At 63.7% G+C, this 19,269-nt stretch overlaps 3 protein-coding genes across 4 annotated transcripts in view; 1 reads left to right on the top strand and 2 right to left on the bottom strand.

The window, feature by feature from the left end:
• DCTN1 (dynactin subunit 1) overlaps positions 1–5,501 on the bottom strand; it is a 93,964-nt gene extending 88,463 nt beyond the window's left edge. For both annotated transcript variants that reach the window (XM_026076083.1, XM_026076090.1), the window contains exon 1: positions 5,450–5,501. The gene's annotated coding sequence lies outside the window, so the exon portion shown is untranslated. The remainder of the gene's footprint in view (positions 1–5,449) is intronic.
• Positions 5,502–5,674: 173 nt separating this feature from the next.
• On the top strand, positions 5,675–9,667 carry LOC112971090. Its single transcript, XM_026076166.1, has 5 exons — positions 5,675–5,871; positions 6,728–6,874; positions 7,339–7,496; positions 7,642–7,808; positions 8,272–9,667. The coding sequence occupies exons 1-5, from the start codon at positions 5,726–5,728 to the stop codon at positions 9,592–9,594; spliced, it is 1,941 nt and encodes a 646-aa protein (XP_025931951.1). The 5' UTR covers positions 5,675–5,725; the 3' UTR covers positions 9,595–9,667.
• A 415-nt stretch (positions 9,668–10,082) lies between these two features.
• LOC112971008 (retinol dehydrogenase 13-like) lies at positions 10,083–13,411 on the bottom strand. The gene is made up of 6 exons (XM_026076014.1): positions 13,252–13,411; positions 11,736–11,975; positions 11,558–11,647; positions 11,289–11,474; positions 10,348–10,454; positions 10,083–10,277 (listed from the first exon to the last, which is right to left on the bottom strand). Exons 1-6 carry the CDS (start codon positions 13,409–13,411, stop codon positions 10,083–10,085), a joined length of 978 nt encoding a protein of 325 aa, XP_025931799.1.
• Between the last annotated feature and the right edge of the window lie 5,858 nt (positions 13,412–19,269).

Genomic DNA, 19,269 nt, shown 5'->3' with positions numbered 1-19,269 from the left:
CCCAAGAGCCATATACATGTGCCCAATCGTACAGAGAAAATCTGCTGAGCCATTAAAACCCTTTATTAGAGTTCTCATTTGCCGTGACATCTGTAACGGATGATAACAGATCCTGTGCTGAAATACTGAGACTAAAGCCCACGACACCGACAAGTGCTGCCCCATAAATTCTTCATGCTTTCCATGTGTCTATATCCCAGCTTGTCCCCTATTTATATTTATATTTAGACTGCGATCTTTTTGAAGCACGGTGCATCTTTTGCTTTGTTTCCGCACACCCTGCGGCATGGCCAGGTTCTGATCCACGACTCGGGCTGCTGCCGACCACAGCAATGCACTCGCTTGACCAGTCACGCACCCCTTCTTTCGTTAGGGTCACCCAATAAAGCACCTGAACCTGTGCTACGTGTTAACACCATCAATACAAAAAAAGCATCGTTCCAGCCATGACTGTCTGAGGATAAAAAACAAGGAGGAACAAGCCTTGCAGGGACAGGTAACATTGTTTATAAGAATGCAGAAAACATACAAGCCTCACCCTGCCAAACCAAAATTACTGCTTGATTCTCATCAAAGACACAAGGGCAGGTGTTAAAAGCTCATTAAGCTAAGGCCTCATTGCCATCAAAGTACCAGAAGTGAAGTTTTTATGACCGATCATATATTTAAAAATAAGTTGACAGAAAGGGGTGTCCAACGAGTACTACCAAAGAAAAAGCCAATTCCGCCTGCAACCAGAACTCGGGAGGGCAGGACGCAGCTATCGCCCAAGTCCCGTATTCTGCTCTCCGCTGGATAACCCAACCCAATTTTCAGACAAGAACTGATCCACATGGCACTAGGACCCCGCAGATGGCAATCGCTGCGAGCCTGCGCCGTGCAAAACTGCACCATTTCACAACTTCAGCAATAGCGAGAGCAGCATTGCAACAAAGCCAGGCGACAACCACTCAAGGGCAACACTTTATTTGTTTTGCGTTTCTTACACCACAGATTTAATGATTTTCTTTTCAGCTACAACAGAAACTATCACGATTACAATCGATATATCAGAAGTCCTTCATCAGAAAGGTTACCATAGCAACGGACTGAAAAGCAAAGGATGCTGCGTCCAAGCTACATCTCTCTGGTAGCAGGAGGAGGTTAGTCAATTTTAGCTCATCTCTATCAAAACTATTCATTCATTATTTCACAGCTGAACACCTTGCCAGAGTCATCGAGTTCCAGTCATTAGCTTGTATTTATCATTTAGCCTTCATTGCTTTTAATTATATTAAGAAAAAGCCAATTTAAAAACATGTCTGCTTTATTGCTCAAAGATTTAGAGCATCCAGAACTGTTTATTCCTTCTGTTTCTTGTTATGTGACTTTTACCAAATTGTTGGAAAAGCAGTTACTGCATTTTGGTATTTATACAACTGTCTTTGCTCTCTTTTCTGAGCGATTATCATTCTAACGAACTTCTCTCCTTCACTGTATTATGGAATTCCTGACCAGAAAGACTCCTTATCTTCTAAAGAGCACATAACTAAAGTTATTCCTCCGATACAAAAGGGCATCCCTAGCAAGGCATACACAGTCTTCACCACTATCTGGTAGCATTATCTGTGGGTCCAAATACAAAAAAAACACCCAAACAATCAAAAACCCAGCAGAACGTTCCTCGGTATGCCAAGACCACCTAGCTAGAGAGTTTTATACCTAGCTACAACATAGCCCCTGACTTTATTGTCAGTCTTCTTTCTTACTTTCTTTCTTTATTCCAAAAAAAAAAAAAAAAAAATCCTTTGCAAGCCCTTTAGGGATGGGTGCAAAAGCCCCTGCAATTCAGCTTCCACAAGTTCCACTTGGGATTTGGGCCTTTATGTTGCAGTAGTGCAAGACAACCACCAAAAGGAGATTTCCAACACTGTAGCTCCCGAAACCTCCCTCCCATTCAAAAAGGAAAAAAAAAAATGCTGCCCGCCCTTCCCAAATCATTTCATCAGAGGAACTTAGAAGTGCCTTGCATTTAATTTAGCAAGAAACCCTCCTGAGCTGCTGTGAAGTAGGTCACAATTACTGTCTKAGTTTTACGTTTGAAAATTAAGGAAGAGAGAAAGAAAAGAATAAATTTGTCCAAGGTCACACGGCAAGACCTTGACAGCATCTTAAAAAAAACCACACATACACACAACACCCACATCCTATTTTAAGACCAACCCTTTCTGGTGAAATCAATGGCTAATGTTAGAGAACTCCCCTAAGCAGGCTCGGCGAATCTACTATGCTGAGCCTGAATGAACTGGGAAAACACAATGAGTTTTTGTTAACAACATGGAAAAAAAAGAAAAAACTCGGCTGAGTTTCTTGAATTAGTCTGTGCAATATTAAAAAATGCARCTAGTCTAAAAATATAGACGTTTAGATTGATGCACAGTGGAGGAGCTTATCATAACTGTGAAACAACCCACATTTCACTGAARGTTTCTTGTCAGCAAACCCACCTAGACGGATTTAATTTATAAGGGAGAGATTTAGAATGCATAAAGGCACTTGTCTAGCACAACTGCTGCATGCAGTAAACAGAGGACGACCGCTAGGCAGTTCAGCTTTGTGTCACGGAACCACCGTGCGCCATCACGCTGTTTTGCATTCTGACCCAAGACTTCCCCCTCAGCACAGGCAAATGCTTCATTTAATAGCGCAAACGCTGCACAGGCTCGCAGCTCGCAAGCACACCCGGCCAGCGTTGCGCGGACACCTATCTGAGGGAGGCTGACGCACTGGATGGCGGAGGGCACGCAAGTGGAGAAGAGGGTGTACGCTGGTATGTCTAAGAAGGAAAAGCGAGAACAGCGGAGGCAGCCTCCTCTCCGAGGGCGAGCGCTGCCTTGGAGCACGGCGAAGGAGCAAAGGAGCGGTTTGGGGGTGGAGGAGAGGACAGGCCGCCCCGCTGCAGCCGGGGCGCGGGCTCTCCTCCCTCGTGCTGCGCCACAGCGGCGCGCAGAGGCCGGGGCTTGCGGCTCCCCCGCGAAGCGCTGGACAGCCCCAACGGGGAGCAGCAAGGTCACCCACCACCAGCAGCCTCTGCCGAAGCTCTSCAGCCGCAGACCCTGGGGCGGACGCACCGCGTCAGAGGCGCCTCGGTAACTCCTAGCTCCTGCTAAAAAACACTGCATCACAAGTTTCRCACGCTCGAGGTAACTTTCCAGCGAGGATGCGAGAGCAAAGACAGCTCTCTCCTTTCACATATTYACCTCTCTGCATTACTAGCGCACAGGATCTGCTGCCTTACTGCCTCCACCTTTTGTCTCCAGCAGACGCACCACGTGACACGCGGGGGTCCCACCAACTTACAACGCAAACAGCGAAGAACAAGGCTGCAGAGCTGCCAGGTTTGTGCTATTAATGCAGCAGAGGCACATGTGGGACAAGGATGAAGGAAGCCCCGTAACACAGTTCAGATTTGGGGGTTGTATCCTTCACATTTACTAGAGACAATTATTTCCTTCGAGTACAAAAATGAACGCAGTGATCAGAAGAATCAGCGGATGCCCCAGGCAGAGGACATGCTTGCCCAAGATAAGGAATAAACACAGCAATACTCAGTATCACTGTTACATCGCATTACAAAGCTAGGCAGACACAGCTTTTAACACATATCCTGCGACCTCATAGCCTACAAACTGAAGTATGTGGCACAAACAGCCTTAATTTGATCAGACAATYGTTCAAACGTGCCTCTGGCTCACTAGTGCTCCAATTTGTACTTCTATGTACCCAACAAAATTCTTCGGCAGAAGAGCTATACTGTACCTTTACTAGCTGATAGCAAAGGAAATATTCAGCTAGGAAAATTCCTATCTTTTTCTTGTCTATCAAATATCCATAATACACACATGCAAATTATCCAAGTTATTAATTATCCAGCAGCTGAGTTGTTCCTGCCCCTCCTCCAAATCCCATTTTTGCCAATCAAAAAGCTGATCCCTTCAGCTTCCGCTTGTACAATTTATGTTCCTACTCAGATGTTATTTCTTAAAAATCTTCTTTTCTAATAACATTCTGACTCAAACTTTAATTTAGATCCAAAACTTTGATGGCAAAAACGCAGGGCAAGGGATTTGCCTTACAGGTTATCTACATAAATTTTCCATTCCCCCACCATGAAAGGCAARATAGTTGTGGAAGCAGTAACAGTGAACCAAAGCGACACTGTGGAGGTTTCGAAACCACTCTCCATTTGCAAGCAAGTTTTACCCACATTTCACAAACAAGAAGCTACAGCTCGATATAAAGTTAAAGGTTATTAGTGTAAAATGAGTTATATCTTTACTATAGTAAAAAGTGAGATTTTACAGGTTATGCATAGTGATTGTTTTTACTTTTTTCATACGGTGCAGATCTCTTCATCATCCCATACGAGTCTGTCATGAAACTATTTCACCACAGCCAGCATAATGAAGCCAGCTACCATTTCTTAGATGGACTGAAGGCTTCCAGCACCACACTGAGGAAAAAGGTGAATTACACTGAAAACAAACCCCAAAACCTGTAGCTACAAAGAGCATCTGATTAAAGTGAAAGACAACACTTTCTTTTTCCAAAGAAGTTTAATGCAAGGGTCTCTGAACACAGAGCGCTCTGCGTCTGTAACATCTTCGAGGCACACTGGCCTCTCGGACCAGCTCTCACCTGGTTTTTTGTTTGCTGCTGGAAATACCTGCATAAAACAGAATCTTTGTTTCTGCACATACTTCACACGCTTAGTTACTGGTCTGGCAGCGACTGCCGCAGTTATCTGTGAGTTTCCATCTTCCGAATGGCCAAGCTGCCTTCTGCAGCTGGCCGATAYTGCCACGGCCTCCGCAGCTGAGCGCCTCGCACGAGCGCTGGGGCGCACTGACGCGGCCCCAGCCGGGCTCCAAGGCAGAGCTGAACAAAGATTCCGGTTTACGGCAGGCGCTGCCCGCGGCGCGGCTGTGCTCAACCCGCACGGGAATGTGTGAGCAGCGGGCGGGGGGGGACCCCGGCTACGCCGGCAGGGCTCAGCACCCCCATGAGGGGGGCTGCTCTCCACCCGGGCAGGGGGCTGGGTGTGTGGGAGAGCCTCTACCCCAGCACTGACCCCACGCGGGCACCACCGGCCCCCTACCCCCACCCCATGGCGGGTGCCCCCCGACACTGACCCCACACACACCCCATGAAGGGGGGGAGGGAAATGTCCTCCCCCTCAGCACTGACCCCACACACACTCCATGGGGGGGGGGAGGGAAATGCCCCCCCCAGCACTGACCCCATACACACCCCGTGGGGGGGGGAGGGAAATGCCCCCCCCGGCACTGACCCCACACACACCCCGTGGGGGGCAATACCGCCCCCGGCACTGACTCCACCCACAGAGGATCATCGGCCCCACGGAGGGGACCCCCAGAAGCCCCCGCCCCGCGCAGACCGCGCCCGGTACCTGCCGCCGCCGCTCCCCAGCGCCACTCGCCGGCTCCCGCTCCCGGAAGCCGCCGGCCGCCGCCCGCGCCGCCAGGCCCCGCCGAGCTGCCCGCGGCAACGCCAGGCCGCCCGACCCCTGGGCAGCCACAGCCGGGCGTCAGGCAGCGCGCGGGGCAGCCCGCGGGGGGCGGAAGGGGCCTGGCGGGCGGCGCGCAGGCGCACTGCGGCGCGACGAAGCCGGCCGGGCGCGGGCACCGGCACCGTATGGCGAGAGCAGAGGGACASAAGAGGCAGGATGGCGCGGCGCCACCGGGTGCGGCCTGCGCGGCGGGGCCGGATCCCGATCCCTATCGCGATCCCTCCCGGGGGTGGGGCCGCCCGGGAGGAGGAAGCGGGGCCGGGACGGGCCGGGACGGGCCGGATCGGGACGAGGAAGCGCCGGTAAGCGGGGCCCGGGGGGCTCAGCCCCGGTTGCCATGGGGACGGGGGGGGGCAGCGGCGGGGCCTTGTCCGGGCGGTGCCCGAGGCGGGACGGGGCCCCGCGGCGGTCGGGACGGGCCCGGGGGCCTGCGCTGCCCTGGAAAAGGCAGCAAACGGCGCCGACGCCGGTACTGATCCCCGAGGAGAGCCGGCAACCGGCTGCACTTCGCGCCCACGTTCCACGCTGGAGCGTCGCTCCGCCACTGGACGTCGCGACGCCCGTCCTGGCGGCTCATCCARTTTCCTGCCCCTCTCGTCATCCCTCATCCAGCCTCTCTCCCCTCAGCCGGGCGGCAAGGACGCTGCGGGAGGCCGCCGGCGCCCTGCTAAAGCCAAGGCGCACGACGTCCCCACGTCCCGCCGTCAAAGTCGGCCAAGTTGCCCCTGCTAAACCYGCCCTGGCGGCTCCCGGGTGCGTTTATGCCCTCCGTGCGCCTGGAAGGGGCTTCCGGGAGGATTCGCTCCAATGCCTTCCTGGGGCCTCGGGTGGGGCTGGCCTGCCGCAGGTCCCCAGACCCTCCCTGCAGGCAGGGGTGACATTCGCCTTGTCCCGGTGAGCGGGAACCTCCCCAGCTGCCATGACCTTTGAGGCTCCTCTTCATCCCATTTAATTCTCCCCAGCCCGCCGGCTGCACTGAGATTCCTCCCTAATACATGGATCCAGGAATCAGAATTCGGTGTGAGCCTACTTCATGCCTTAATAGTCTCATCAAGATGTGTTTTGTTGTGTGGTTACAGAAACACTGACGCTCAGAGCGCAATTGTTGCTAGTTCCAATTAACAACGCAATTAACGCTATTATACCCCCCCTTCCCAGCGCCTGCCCCTTTCCTGGTGTCACGCTTGCCCGTCCTCGGCGCTGTCGCGGCCGGCTGCCGCTGCCCCGACTTCCTCGCCGGGAGGAGAGTGCTGCGGTGAGGTTTGGCTCTTCCCCTCGGACTGGGGGCTGCCCGGGGTTATTTCTGTACATCTCTGCTAGGGGGTCTCCCCGTTCCCTCGCTTGTTGCTCCGTGGGTCCGTGCACTGTAGCTAACCTTGCTCGTTAGCCCTTCTCTGGGTAGGGTGCGATTTCCTTTAGGGGTGAACCACGCAGCTGCACAAAGCTAAGCAAAACYGAAGCTAAACAACAGTTTACTTCACGATATCACTAAAACAGGCTCCGAACAGACAACAGGCGCCTGAACATGGGTCATGTGGTGGCACCCAGGAGGGGTGAGACAGCAGGTTCCTGGGTGGAAGTTTCTTACGCAATTTTGTAGAAACAGCTAAAATCCAGCTAAAATAAACTCAGCCCTGGACTATGGCTCGTTATGGCTCTGAAGCCGGGGGCCCATTGCCAGCACGGTAGCACCAGTTTGGCTATCGGGGAGCGTGCTGTGCCGGCAGGGTCATGGATCATCACGCCTGACCGGCCCTTTTCCCTGCCAGGAGCCCGATGCCCAGGCGGAAGGAGGTGCCGGCGCTGAGCAGCCTCTGCCTGCAGAGCCTGGCGGGGCACATGCAGAGCGTGTGGGTGAAGGACTACAGCGAGAACTACCTCGACGAGTACCACTTCCGCTACGTCATGGGCCCCTTTAACGAGCTGGGTGAGGCGCAGCGTCCGGGGACGCAGCTSCACGCGGGGCGAGGAGGAGGATGAGGAGGAAGGGCGAGCAGTGCCGGGGCTCAGCTGCAGCACGGCTGAGCCCCGGTAACAGCCTCCTCCTGTCCCCCCCGGCGGCCCCGCTGCAGCCGGCGGCTTGGTGCAGGACCTCATCCGGCTCCTGGGCGAGAGCCGGCGCCTGACGCGCGCCGCGCTCCACCTGCTCCTGGTGCCTCACCTCCAGGAGCTGAGCCTGCGCTCCTGCCCCGGCCTCGTCAGCAACGCCATCGGCCAGCTCGTCGCCGTGCGCTGCAAGGTGAGCGGGGCCGGGGTCCCCCGCCCGCCGCGGGGCTGCCGTGGGGGGCTCCGATTCCTCCCGGCTCTCGGAGCAAGTCTGGGGGCTCAGAGCAGGGGTTGGGAGCAGGCACTCCTGGGTTCCCTCCCGGTGTTAGGGTCTGGGGGATTAGCACGGGGCGAAGGGGGCTCTCCCCGCTCTTCCCTCGGCCGCTGCCTGGCTTTGCGAGCCCCGGATCTCCCTGAGCCCACGCCGCGGGGCGAGTGCCGCCTGGCTCGGGCCGGGTGCGAGACCACCCGGGGGAGCGGGGTGGCTCCTGGCCCGCATGAGCTGGGCTGGGGACGGCTGCCCAGGCTTCTCCCGGCTCAACGTGCCGCGGGGCCGGGAGGACGCCTGGGGGTGCCAGGGGAGCAGAGGGGCCGGCAGGGTGCCCGCTGCACCGGGCCCCGGCCCCACTCAGGAGGCTCTGTGGGGTCGCGGGCAGAGCCTGAGCTCTCTGGACCTGCACGGCTGCAGCCGGGTCTCGGCGGACGTGCTGGTGGACCTGCTGGAGGGACTGCCGCTGCTGAGCAAGCTGGGGCTGGCCGAGACGCAGGCCAATGTGCAGGTGCTCTCGGCCGTGGGCTCCTGCTGCAAGCGCCTGCAGGAGCTGGACGTGTCCCACTGCAAGAAGGTGTCTCCGCGTGCCCTGCTGCACCTGGCCTACGACCCGCTCGCGGGCRCCCTGTGCTGCCCCGCGCTCCGCGTCCTCCTGGCCCGCGACCTCGACGCCGCGGAGGGCTGCGACATGACCGCGGCCCTGGCCTTCCTGCTGCTGGCCCTGCCTCGCCTGGAGTTCCTGGCGCACGGCGCCGTGCCGGACRCGCTGTGCCTCATCCACACGCGGCAGCTGGGCGGCACGGAGAGCGCCCCGGGCTTCCCCTCGCTGGAGGAGCTGGCGCAGCGGCGGTGGCGGGGGGCCGCCGACAGGCCCTGGCTCACCCTGCCCCTGCGGCGGGTGGAGGAGGTGGGCAAGCCCTTCCTCGCCACGCTCTGCGCCGTGTGCCCGGACGCCGAGGAGGTCAGCGTGTGGCTGGGCGCCGGTGCCGGCCCCGCTGCCACCACCGCCGCCTGGGACGGGCTGTGCTGGAGCCGCCTGGCCCACCTCACGCTCACCTGCGCGGGGCAGCGGGGCTGGGCGCTGGGCCGGGTGCTGCCGCTGGCGCGGAGCCTGGGGCCGCGGCTGCGCACCCTCGCCCTGCACGGCTTCTGCTGCGAGGACGAGCTCTCCCTCGGCGCCCTGCTCGGCAGCTGCCCCCACCTGCACGCCTTCAGCGCCGACCTGCACCCGCCGCCCGCGCCGCCGGCCGCCGGCCCCGCCGGGGACCCCCCCGCCGAGCCGCTCCGCTGGGACGCCGACCTGCTCCCGCACGGCTTCCCCCAGCTCCGGCGCTTCTCCCTGGCGCTGGCCGGCGCCTCCAGCCCCTTCCCGGCGCAGCACAGCCTGGTGCTGCGGGCCACRCTGGCCTCGCTGCTGTGCCGCTCCCCGCGCCTGCAGAGCCTCAGCCTCCTCTGCGTGCCCTTCCCGCTGGACGCCGTGTTCGAGGCGGCGCTGGCGGCCCCCGGGCCGCCCCTGCTCGAGCTGCGGGAGCTCTCGCTGGCCGGGAGCCAGGTGTCCGGCCGGACCGTGTGGCTGCTGCTGGCCGCCGACAGCCGCCTGCGCTCCCTGGACCTGTCCCACTGCCGGGACATCCACCGCCGGGACTACGACTGCTTCCTGCAGGCCGTGCGGAAGCAGCGGCTGGATCTGGACATCACCTGGGAATAGCCGCGCGTCCCCACGCTGCCGCGGAGCCYGGGCTGGCTGCACAGAGCAGTTTAATAAAGGAGTTTGCACCGCGGGTGTCTCCGAGTGCCTGAGGACGGCGCAGCCGGCTGTGCCCCCGCGCTGGCCGGGGCCGCCCCGTGGTTTGCCACGTGTTACGCTGGACGCAGCCTGACGGCCCCAAAAAGAGGGAGTCTCCAGCCCGCGTCCAGCACGGAGGTTGGGGGCGGCCGTCCGGGATGTGCCGGAGCTGGACCCGATCCTGGAGGGGGGTCCCTTGGCACGCGGGTCCGCGGGGCGGCGATGCTGGGGGCCGGGGGGCAGCCCCCTCTCTGCTGCGCTGCGGGCCGGGCCGGGCCGGCTCCGTGCCCCCCCGGTACCGGCCAACCCACGTGCAGCTCCGGGGCTGCGAGACGCCCCGTGAGCCGGGGGCTCCCCCGGGCAGCAGCCGACCCGGCGTCCTCGGGCGCAGCGGGGGCCCCCGCGCTGGCTCAGTGCTCCCGGCCTGCGGCAAGGCCCGTGAGCCGCTCCGATTCCTCCCAGAGCTTGCGGGCCAGGCCGGCGTCGCGGGCGGCCGCGGAGGGCAGCGCCAGCCTGCAGTCGCTGCCGAAGTACTTGCCCGTGACGCCCGCGGCCTCCTCCGAGACGGCGCAGTAGATGGTGCTGGCGGCCCCCTCCTCCGCGGACTGCGGGGCGAAGCGCGGGTGAGGACGGGCTGCCGCGGCCCCCGGCGCCGGCCCGCGGGGCCCCGCTCACCTTCATGAAGGGGCCGGCGAGGGCGAAGAGCGCGCGGAGCGGCCAGCCGGAGTGGCGCATGATGCCCGTCCTCACCACGCCGGGGCTCAGGGCGTTGACGGTCACCCCTGCGGCGCAGCACCGTCAGCGGCAGCGGCCGGGCGGCTCCGGGCACCCCGGCGGAGGGGCCGCGCCGCAGGAGCAGCCCCGGCTCCTCTCTCCTTTCCATCCCCGCCGGCGCGTCCGGCAGCTTYGCCCTCGCAGCAGAAACGGCAGCCCCGAATCCTGCCCTGGAGCGGGGGCGTCGTGGCCGCCCTGACCAGACGAGCTGGCACGGACATGGTCGCCCCTGACCCGGGCTTGCCCGTCCCGGCCCTGCACCCGCCAGCACCGGTCCCGGGGGGGGTTTCTCGCAGGGGCCAGCGTCCGGCAGGGCTGAGCCCCTCGGCTCCCCGCGGGCAGCTGCCGAGTCGCTGCACAGCGCGGCRGGACAGGCCAGCGGCCCTGGGGTGCCGCCCGCGCTGATGGCACCTGATGGCACGTGCGTGACACAGCGTGGCATGGCACAGCATGTGCATGGCTTGGCATGGCACAGCGTGCACAGCACAGCATGGCACGATACAGCACAGCATGGCGCAGCGTTGCACGGTACAGGACAGCATAGCACACCATCGAATGGCATGATATGCCGTGGCAGGGAATGGCACAGCACGGCACGGCGTAGCACAGCACAGCATACACAGCATGGCATGGAATTGCATGGCATGGAATTGCGTGGCACTATATAGCACAGCATGGCACAGCGTTGCACGGCACAGGCCAGCATAGCACAGCATCGAATGGCATGATATGCCGTGGCAGGGAATGGCACGGCACGGCACGGCTAAGCACAGCACATGGCATGGCATTGCATGGCATGGCATTGCATGGCACGACATAGCACGACACGGCACGGCACCCACCTGTGCCCTGCAGGCGCCGCGCCAGCTCGGCGGTGAAGAGGACGTTCATGAGCTTGGTGCTGCTGTAGATCTGGTGTCTCTTGGGGCACTCCTGCCCCGTGAGGTGCCGCAGGTTGACGGTGCCRGCGCTGTGCCGGAAGGACGAGACGTTGACGACGCGGGCGGGCGCCGAGGCCTTCAGGAGGTCTGCGCGGAGCAGGGGGTGAGCGGGGCGGCGGTGGCAGCGGGGGCGGGTGCAGGTCCCGGCTCCCCCCCGGCAGCCCCCTCACCCAGCAGCAGGTTGGTGAGCAGGAACGGCCCCAGGTAGTTGGTGGCGAAGGTCTGCTCCAGCCCCTCCGGCGTGACGGCGAAGGGCAGCCCTGGCGGAGGAGGCGCGTGGGGCCGGCAGTGCCACCGTGGGCAGCCGGCTCCGCAGCCCAGCACACGGACCCCCGGCCCGGCGCCTACCGGAGAGGCCGGCGTTGTTCACCAGCACGTCCAGCCGCTTCTCCTCGCGCAGCACCTGGYGGGCGAAGGCACGCACGGAGGCCAGCGAGCCGGTGTCCAGCAGCCGCAGCAGCACCGCCGGGTTCCCCGTGGCCGCCCGGATCTCCTCCGCCGCCGCCTGGCCCCTCTCCCTGCTCCGGCACGCCAGGATGGTGCGGGCGTTCCTGCGGGCCAGGTCCAGCGCCACGCGCTTGCCGATCCCTGCGGCAGGGGAGCATGGCACCAGCCGGCCCCGTGGCATGGGGGATCTGGGGGCCCCAGCACCGGACCCCTGCCCCGGGGAGCCCYRGGAGYRGGGCAGGGYRGCRAAGGGGGACCCGGCTCCTCGGGGCYGGCTTGGCGCCTGCATCGCGGCTGCCGGGCAGAGCTCAGCTGCTGCAAGAAAAAACTGGGAATCCCCCAAATCCCCATCCAGCTGCTGCTTGTGTGTCCGGGAGCTGGATGGTGGCGGGATTCTGGGGTGTTGCGCCAGGTGATTTCCCAGCCTGTGCTCGGGACAGGATGGTCCTTGGGAAGGGCTGGGGTGCCCCGGGGGCTGGAGGCGGCCGCCCGCCCCTGCTGCCCCGACGGGGGGACGGAGCGGGGCACAGAAACGGGGTCTGCCCCACGGGCGAGGATGCAGCGCGGGGCCGAGCGTTGCAGCACGGCATGGTGCAGCACGGCACAGGCGGCCGACCCCGCGCCGGGCGGGAGAGCCGGGGACGTGCACCGCGGGGGCAGCGTGGCTCCGGGCGCCGAGGGCCATGGAGCCGTTCTGGCCCCGCTGCACCAGCCCCGCGCTTTGCAAAGGGGCCACGCGCAGCTCCGGCTTGGGGCAAAGCGGGTCCRGGGGCAGCTCGCAGCGCAGAAATGTGCTGGGACGCAGCCAGCCCGCGGCGGCCTTGGCCATCGGTCGTTAACCCGGCCGGGGCAGAGTCCGGCCGCAGCTCACGGCGGGGGCTGGAGCTAGCGCAGGAACCTGCGGGCACGCGGCTGCCGAGAGCCTGGCCGAGCCCAGCAACCCCGGGAGCGCGTCGTGCCCACCCCGGGCACCGGCCCCCTCCCACGGGTGCTTGGAGCAGGGCGACCCGCGGCCCCGCACACCGCCCCGCAGCACCGTGCGGTCACGCGTGCCGGCGTGCGGCTGCCCCCGGCCCCCTCCCCAGCCAAGGGGAGCAGGGAGCTGCCGCCTCCCACAGCTCCGGCTGTGAAATGCGGCGGTTGAGCCATGCAGACAGGCGGGACCTGCAGCCCTGCACCCAAGTCCTCCATCCCTGCACCCCTGCGCCCTGCACCCGTGTCCTGCACCCTGCACCCCGCACCCCGGTGCCCTGCACCYGTGTYCTGCATCTGTGCGCCCTGCACCCGTGTCCTGCATCTCTGCAGCCCCGCAGCTGTGTCCCGCAGCCCCGCAGCCCTTCACACCTGCACCCCGCATCCCCGCTGCCCCACACCCCCGCAACCCCGCCAGGCCCCTCGCGACACCGGCCCCGCGCACCGCTGTTGGCTCCGGTGACGATCACCGTCTTGCCGGTGAGGTCGGTGGGACACCTGCGAGGGAGCCAGGCGCCGCTGCGCCTCGTGGCCCAGAGCAGCAGCAGCAGCAGCAGCGCGAGCACGAACCAGCACGGGTGGCTGCAGGCGCTCGGCAGCTCCATGGTGGGCGACGGGACCCGGCCGTGCACTGAGGTCTGGCTGGGCAACGGGACCCGGATGGGGCACCGAGGTCCGGCTGGGGACAGAGGTCAGCTGGGTGACAGGACCTTGACCCCGGCCCTTGGCACAGTGCGGTCCCCTCCTGCTCCCGAGCTGCAGGTGGGAGCTGCTCCCGGGCAGCGGAGCCGGAAGAGTGACAGTGAGCAGGGACGTGTTTTGCTGTGCTCGTACGCAGGGAGGGGCAAAGCGGGCAGGAGGCCAGGCCAGGCCGGGCCGGTGCCGCGGCTCACCCGCACCGGCCGCGGAGCCCCGGGGTGCTCCCTGCCCCGGTGGGGTCACCTCCGCAGGGTGCAGCCTTCGAGCACCCACAGCATCCTGCAGTGACGGGTTGCACAGGTGACCGCTGCGGGCCGGCCAAGCCACCTCCCGCGCCGTGCCGGGACGGACCTGGGCAGCCCCAGGCTGCTCCCAGCTCTCGCCTGGAGGAGCATCACCAATGCCGCCGCCAGTCCCTGCCACACCGGCTGCGAAAGCCTCCGGCTTTTCCCCGGCCCCAGGTTCCCTCCCAGGCTGAGCCATCCCGCCAGCTCGGCTGTCCATTAGTGCAGATCCAGACCTGCCTGCGGCGCGAGCCTGGGGACACGGGTGGACGCCGCGGCCCTGCAGACGCGGGGAGGCGGCAGCTGCCTTTTGCAAAGCCAGGGAGGGCGCACGCAGTAGAGCTGCGCAGACATTTCGCTCCGTTCAGTACCTCTCATTTCTTGTTTGGCAGCAGATGGACCGTCCCACGCGGCGCAATGACAACGCGCCAGAGGAGAGACCACGCGAGCGCGCAGGGACCTGCCTCCGAAAAGCCAGCTGCACCGGCGGGACCTGCCTGCCGCGGAGAGCAGCGGCTYGGGATGAACGTGGGGTTTCACGTCCCTGCTAGCGCAGCCAGGCTGCAGGGCAGAGGCGAGGGCGCTGCCCGGCCCGAGCGAGAGGGCAACGCGCTGGGCGCTGCACGGGCCACGCTGCTCAGCCCAGACGTTAGGCCATAGCAGTAACAGTCTCGTATCAGGATACTTAACCAGGCACAAGTTGTGGCAAAATACTGATTGCAACTAAACAGACCCCTCCTTGCATCCGGGGAACTGGAAAGGCCAATTGCACATTAGCCCGACGAATTGCTTCCAGCCCGGCCTTCCTGAGCAGGCTCTTTGCTGAGCTCTTAGCGCGACAGCCTCTGCCTTCATCCTGCGCCGGGGGGGCCTGAGGCGACAAAGCCGAGCCACAGAAACCTCTTCGTTTCCGTTTTCTTTGTTAGAGCTTGTGAAGGGCCCAGAGCTCCCCTCCCCTCGCTGTGCAACCCGGAGAAGCCACCGGAGTTGCACGGCCTCGGCCTCGTTAGCGCCTGCTCATAATTGCCTTCCCGGAGTACCCGAGCAGGGAGGCTCACGCCCCAGCCCGGCACACTCGGCCTCACCACTCGTTCAGCTGAACTTACAAGGATTTGGCAAGTCGGGTAAAAACTTGCAGCCCCAAAGTCACTGTTTGCGTTGCCGTCCGATCCTCGACCGTGCCCGTGGTGCGATGGCACGCACCGCAGCGAGCGCGGGAGTCGGGGCACGGCACTGCGGGTCGCTCTCGCCCGCGGAGGCCACGGCCTTCCCGGCTACGTGGGCAAGGACGAAGCAGGAGCTCTGCTCCCRCTGGGCAGAGCAGCAGCCGGGAAAGGACTGAACTCTGCAGCTGTGACCGACTCCTGCCGCGAAAACCTCGCATCCGAGGGGAAGAGCGAGTGGAGACGCTGCGGAGCGACGTGTCCCGAGTGTGCTCAGCACCCCGGAGGGAGGAGGCAGGAAGGACTGAATAAAACAGGGTGCGGCGCACTTGTGCCGCATACTCGCAAGAAAATCCACATAAAGCTGGGGGCAGAGGAGCCTGCACAGGACAGGGTGATACCTCGCCCAGGGCGTCAGGCTGCCCAGGAGAGCACGGCGGCAGCTGCGGTTAGGCAGGGCACGGGGAACCACCAGCCGCCGGCCCGGGCAGCGGCAGGCGTTCTCAGGCAACGCGGTAGCTTCTGCCCGGGGAGAAGCCGCTCTGCCGGCGCGGAGACGYGGGGCATCAAGGCACGGGGGAGCCCAGGCGAGAGGCAGGAGCCGAACCAGGCCCTGGCCTTGCCCTGCCCGCTGCCACTCAGCACAAGGACGGCTGCGGTTAGCGGGGCCGGGCTTGGGAAATGCCCCCAGCAAGGAGGGGAGCAAATGGTTTTCCACCGAAGAGTCAAGCTGCCGGGGGGAGCTGGAGGCATTAGGAGCAGCTGGGGGGCAGGAAGCTGCGTGTCTCCCACCGCAAGGGGGTTGGTCCGGGCGGGAGAAGACCTGGCCCCAAGGGAAGCAGCCCAGGGTCTCGCTGGTGTCGCTCGGAGAAGAGGAAGAAGAGCGGACTGACGCAGGGTCGGCTTCGAGGAGGTCTTAGCCCCGGTCCCCAGTTACACACGGCACCGAAGCAGCGTGCAGGACACGGAGAAGCGAGGTCCGGCCGCGCGGCTTGGCCGGGGGACGGGGAAGCGGCTGGCGCGGCCCCGAGGCGAGGGCTCGCCCCGCGCGCCGCTCACTGATCCCACRGCCTCGCGGACGCGGGTGACACGTGCTGGATCTGGGGGCCGCGACTGCACGTGACCTGCTTCACCGCGAGGGCCGGGATGGGCACAGTGAGGCAGATGGGTCTCAGGTCCCTCTCGGCCATCTCCTCCTCCTCCTCAGCGGGAAGGCAGGGCCCTCGCTTCTCGCTGCCGCCATCCCTGACGGTCACACCTGGGGCCGGCTCAATGGAGTCCAGCAAGGCACCCGGCTGCCAGGGCACAGGGCTGCTGGTCTTCTTCGGAGGCGGCGGGAGATGTTCTCTTCTTGCGGCTCCCACCYCTCGGAGGAGCTTTGAGCTGCTGAGCTCTGATCCCCGGCTGCCAAATTTCTCCTGACTGTGCCCGGGGGCAGCCTGGGGACCTTCGCGCCTCTTGGCTCCCACGTCCGGGTCCAGCACCTCCACCTGGGGCCTGATCCAGTGCTTGGGCAGGCGGGCTCGGTCCAGCCTGGAGATTCCTGGGACAGTCCCAAACTTCTCGTATTTTCCCTCCTTGCTGCATGAGGGCCTCCCAGTCTGGATCTTTATCACGTTGTTGGAAGATGGAGGCTTGGGACTGCTAACCTTCCCCACGGAGCTTTCCTCCAAGTCCACGTGGGAGAGCTGCTGCTGAAGCCGTTCCTCCTCCGTCCCCTGCAGGGGCTCGTCCACGCTCTCGAGGCTGGGCAAGCGCTGCGGCCCCTCGTGGGGCTCGTGAGAAGGCCTTGCCCTGGCTGGGCAGAGAGAGCACGGCTGAGGAAGCAGGACACGGCGATCCGGGGGAGATTGTCTCCTCGAAAGCCGGGGAACGGGCAGCTGCTCGTACTGCAGCAGAGGCAGGCAGGAAAGCGATGGCACTCCGTGGGGCTCCAAGCAGAGCTCAGCCTCTTCGGGCAGGAGACCGTCGGTGCCCGAGGCCGGTTCGGAGCACAGGGTCCTTATGGCAGAGGGGGGGCCCCGGGCTCGTGCAGCCGGAGAGGGATTGCTGCTTTTGGCGCTGACCGCAGCCCCCCAGCCGCAGGACCTGCACGCTTGTACCTGCCCCGGGAAGGGACGGAGCGGGAGAGGGGGAGAGACTGAGTGTCTGGGGTCGGTTACATTAAAGTCTTCACTCCAAGGTGACTCGGTTTCAAAGGTCCCGTCGCCGCTCCCTCCCGGAGAGCGCAGCGCGCTGCGAACGGGCTGTCCTTGGCGCACAGGCGCTGCTGCGGGCGCTGCCGTTTGCCTGCGCGTGCTGACGCCTCGAGCGCTCGGAGAGCCGCCACGGCGCCGCTGGGGAGGAGGATGCACAGGGAGCAGTGACCCGGCAACCAGAGCCGCAGCAAAGGGGCCAAACCTCCTTTGCTCCTACTCCTCGCCCGCCTGCGATCCCCCCTTTTCTCACGTTAGCAAGGATCCACTGGCTCTCCGGGAGGGCATATTTGGAGAAGGCCATGGCCTTAACCAGGGGCCTTGTAAAGACATCGGGAGGACGCACGCCACCAGGGCCAGTGGCTCCAGCCGGGCCAGGAAGAGGCGTCCCTCACCCTCACTCACAGGCCTTGCTGATGGATGTCCCACGACAGCGAAGCCGGCCGGGCTCAGCCCTCCTCAGCGGGGACTCACCCACTCACACCGACCCCACAGTCAGCGGAAGGGGAAAGCTCAGGGGCTTGGGGATCACAGGAGAGGGCTTGGGGCACGTCATACCTCTGCCTCATCCGGGCTTGGCGACAGATGCTCTTGCACGACAGGAACGGAGCCCTGCGCCCAGGAATCCGTGACGTGGGGCTCGGGCTCGTCATCCTCTTGCCAGGTGGCATCTTCCTCCACGTTCAGCTCCCCCTCGTCCCGCGTCAGGAAGCGCCACTCGGTGATCTGCAGGAAGGCATCCTTCGCCTGGCTGACGGTGAAGGGCACACGCTGCGGAGCACAGGCCAGAGACGGAGGCGGCTTGGCATCCAGCAACGAGCAAGGCCAGGACAAAGCAGAAGAGTAGCTAGAGCGGAGACTCCCGCCCTGCCCCGCTTGCCCTACGGGGATCTACAGCCCTCATCCTCATCACAACACCGCTAGTTCAAACCGCTGGCACGGCCAGTCGCCCCGGCTCGGAGGAGAGGTCGCCACCTCTCCAGGAGGAAGGCAAGAGCGGAGGGCACATCCAAGCGCATCTCAGAGTTACGGTATCCGCTTCGATTCTCACCCACGGGAGCAGGAAGGACTTTTCAGGCACAGCGAGCTTCCCCGGAGCATTTCCCGGCCTGCGGGAGCAGCGGGGAAGCCCAGGGAGGACGATGTGGGGACAACTCTTCGGCTGCAGGACAGAAGGACCCTGCTCTTCCTTCCCCGCTGCCGTCAGCAGGACTCTGCTTGGAGCCGGGCAGCCACGTCTTCCCTGGCCTCCCCCGCTCACCTCCCACCCGGCTGCTGAGCACCGTCCTTCAGGATTCACCCACCGGCCACACACGGAGCAGGGACAAAGGCACAGAGCAGGGCCTGGAAGGGACCTGGTCTCGCCCCGGGGCCCGCAGCGGGGAAGCGGGTGGCACCAGCTGTCCCCAAGCAGCACCTGGGCTTCTCCTGGGTGGGACCGGGCTTGTTCACCTGCCGAGCTAGGTAGACTTTGTAGCACTCGTCCATCACGTGGTCCAAGAACTCCGCAAAAATGTCGCCGGCTTCCTCCTCCCCTTCCTCAGCCGCGACCAGGGAGAGCCACTCGCTCTCCGTCAGGCGCCCGGGGACGATTTCCACTTGGGGAGCGACGGCTGTCAGCGGTCGTGACTTCTCCGCTCGCGACCTGGAGGCCGTTCGCTCCCGGGAGGACATTTTCTGCACGGAGAGATAACAACCCTCTCAGCCCCACGTTCTCTTTGTAAAGCCCCAGGGACTGGGGCACCAGCAGCAGGGCAGGATGAGGCCCCAAGGCTGGGCAGGGGGCAGAGGCAAGGTCCTGCCCATGCGGTGCCGCAGGAGACTCCGCTTTCCCGGGTCCCCAGACAGCMAGGCCAGCGCGGCTCCTACCAGAGACACGAGCGGAGCAGGGCCAGCGAGGGCCAGCGCAGGGGGTCGGGGACGAAGAGGCGGCGGGCACGAGTGGGGGCCTCCGGCTGCGGGTCTCCTCTCCCGGGCTCCCTCCTGCGGCGGGGTCCGGCCAGAGCCCGGTGCGGAGCCGCGAGGCGGATTCTGCAGAGCCACGACCGTTCGGGAGCGGATCGCAGGGCGGAAGAGCGGCCTCGCTCCAGCGGTGACACCGGGGCCACCCCGTCACCCCACA

This window comes from Apteryx rowi, unplaced genomic scaffold (genome assembly GCF_003343035.1).
Source record: "Apteryx rowi isolate R43461 unplaced genomic scaffold, aptRow1 scaffold_1101, whole genome shotgun sequence".
Classification (NCBI taxonomy): domain Eukaryota; kingdom Metazoa; phylum Chordata; class Aves; order Apterygiformes; family Apterygidae; genus Apteryx; species Apteryx rowi.
The sequence above is the reverse complement of the archived record's forward strand: the minus strand, read 5'-3'. Positions and strand labels throughout refer to the sequence as shown.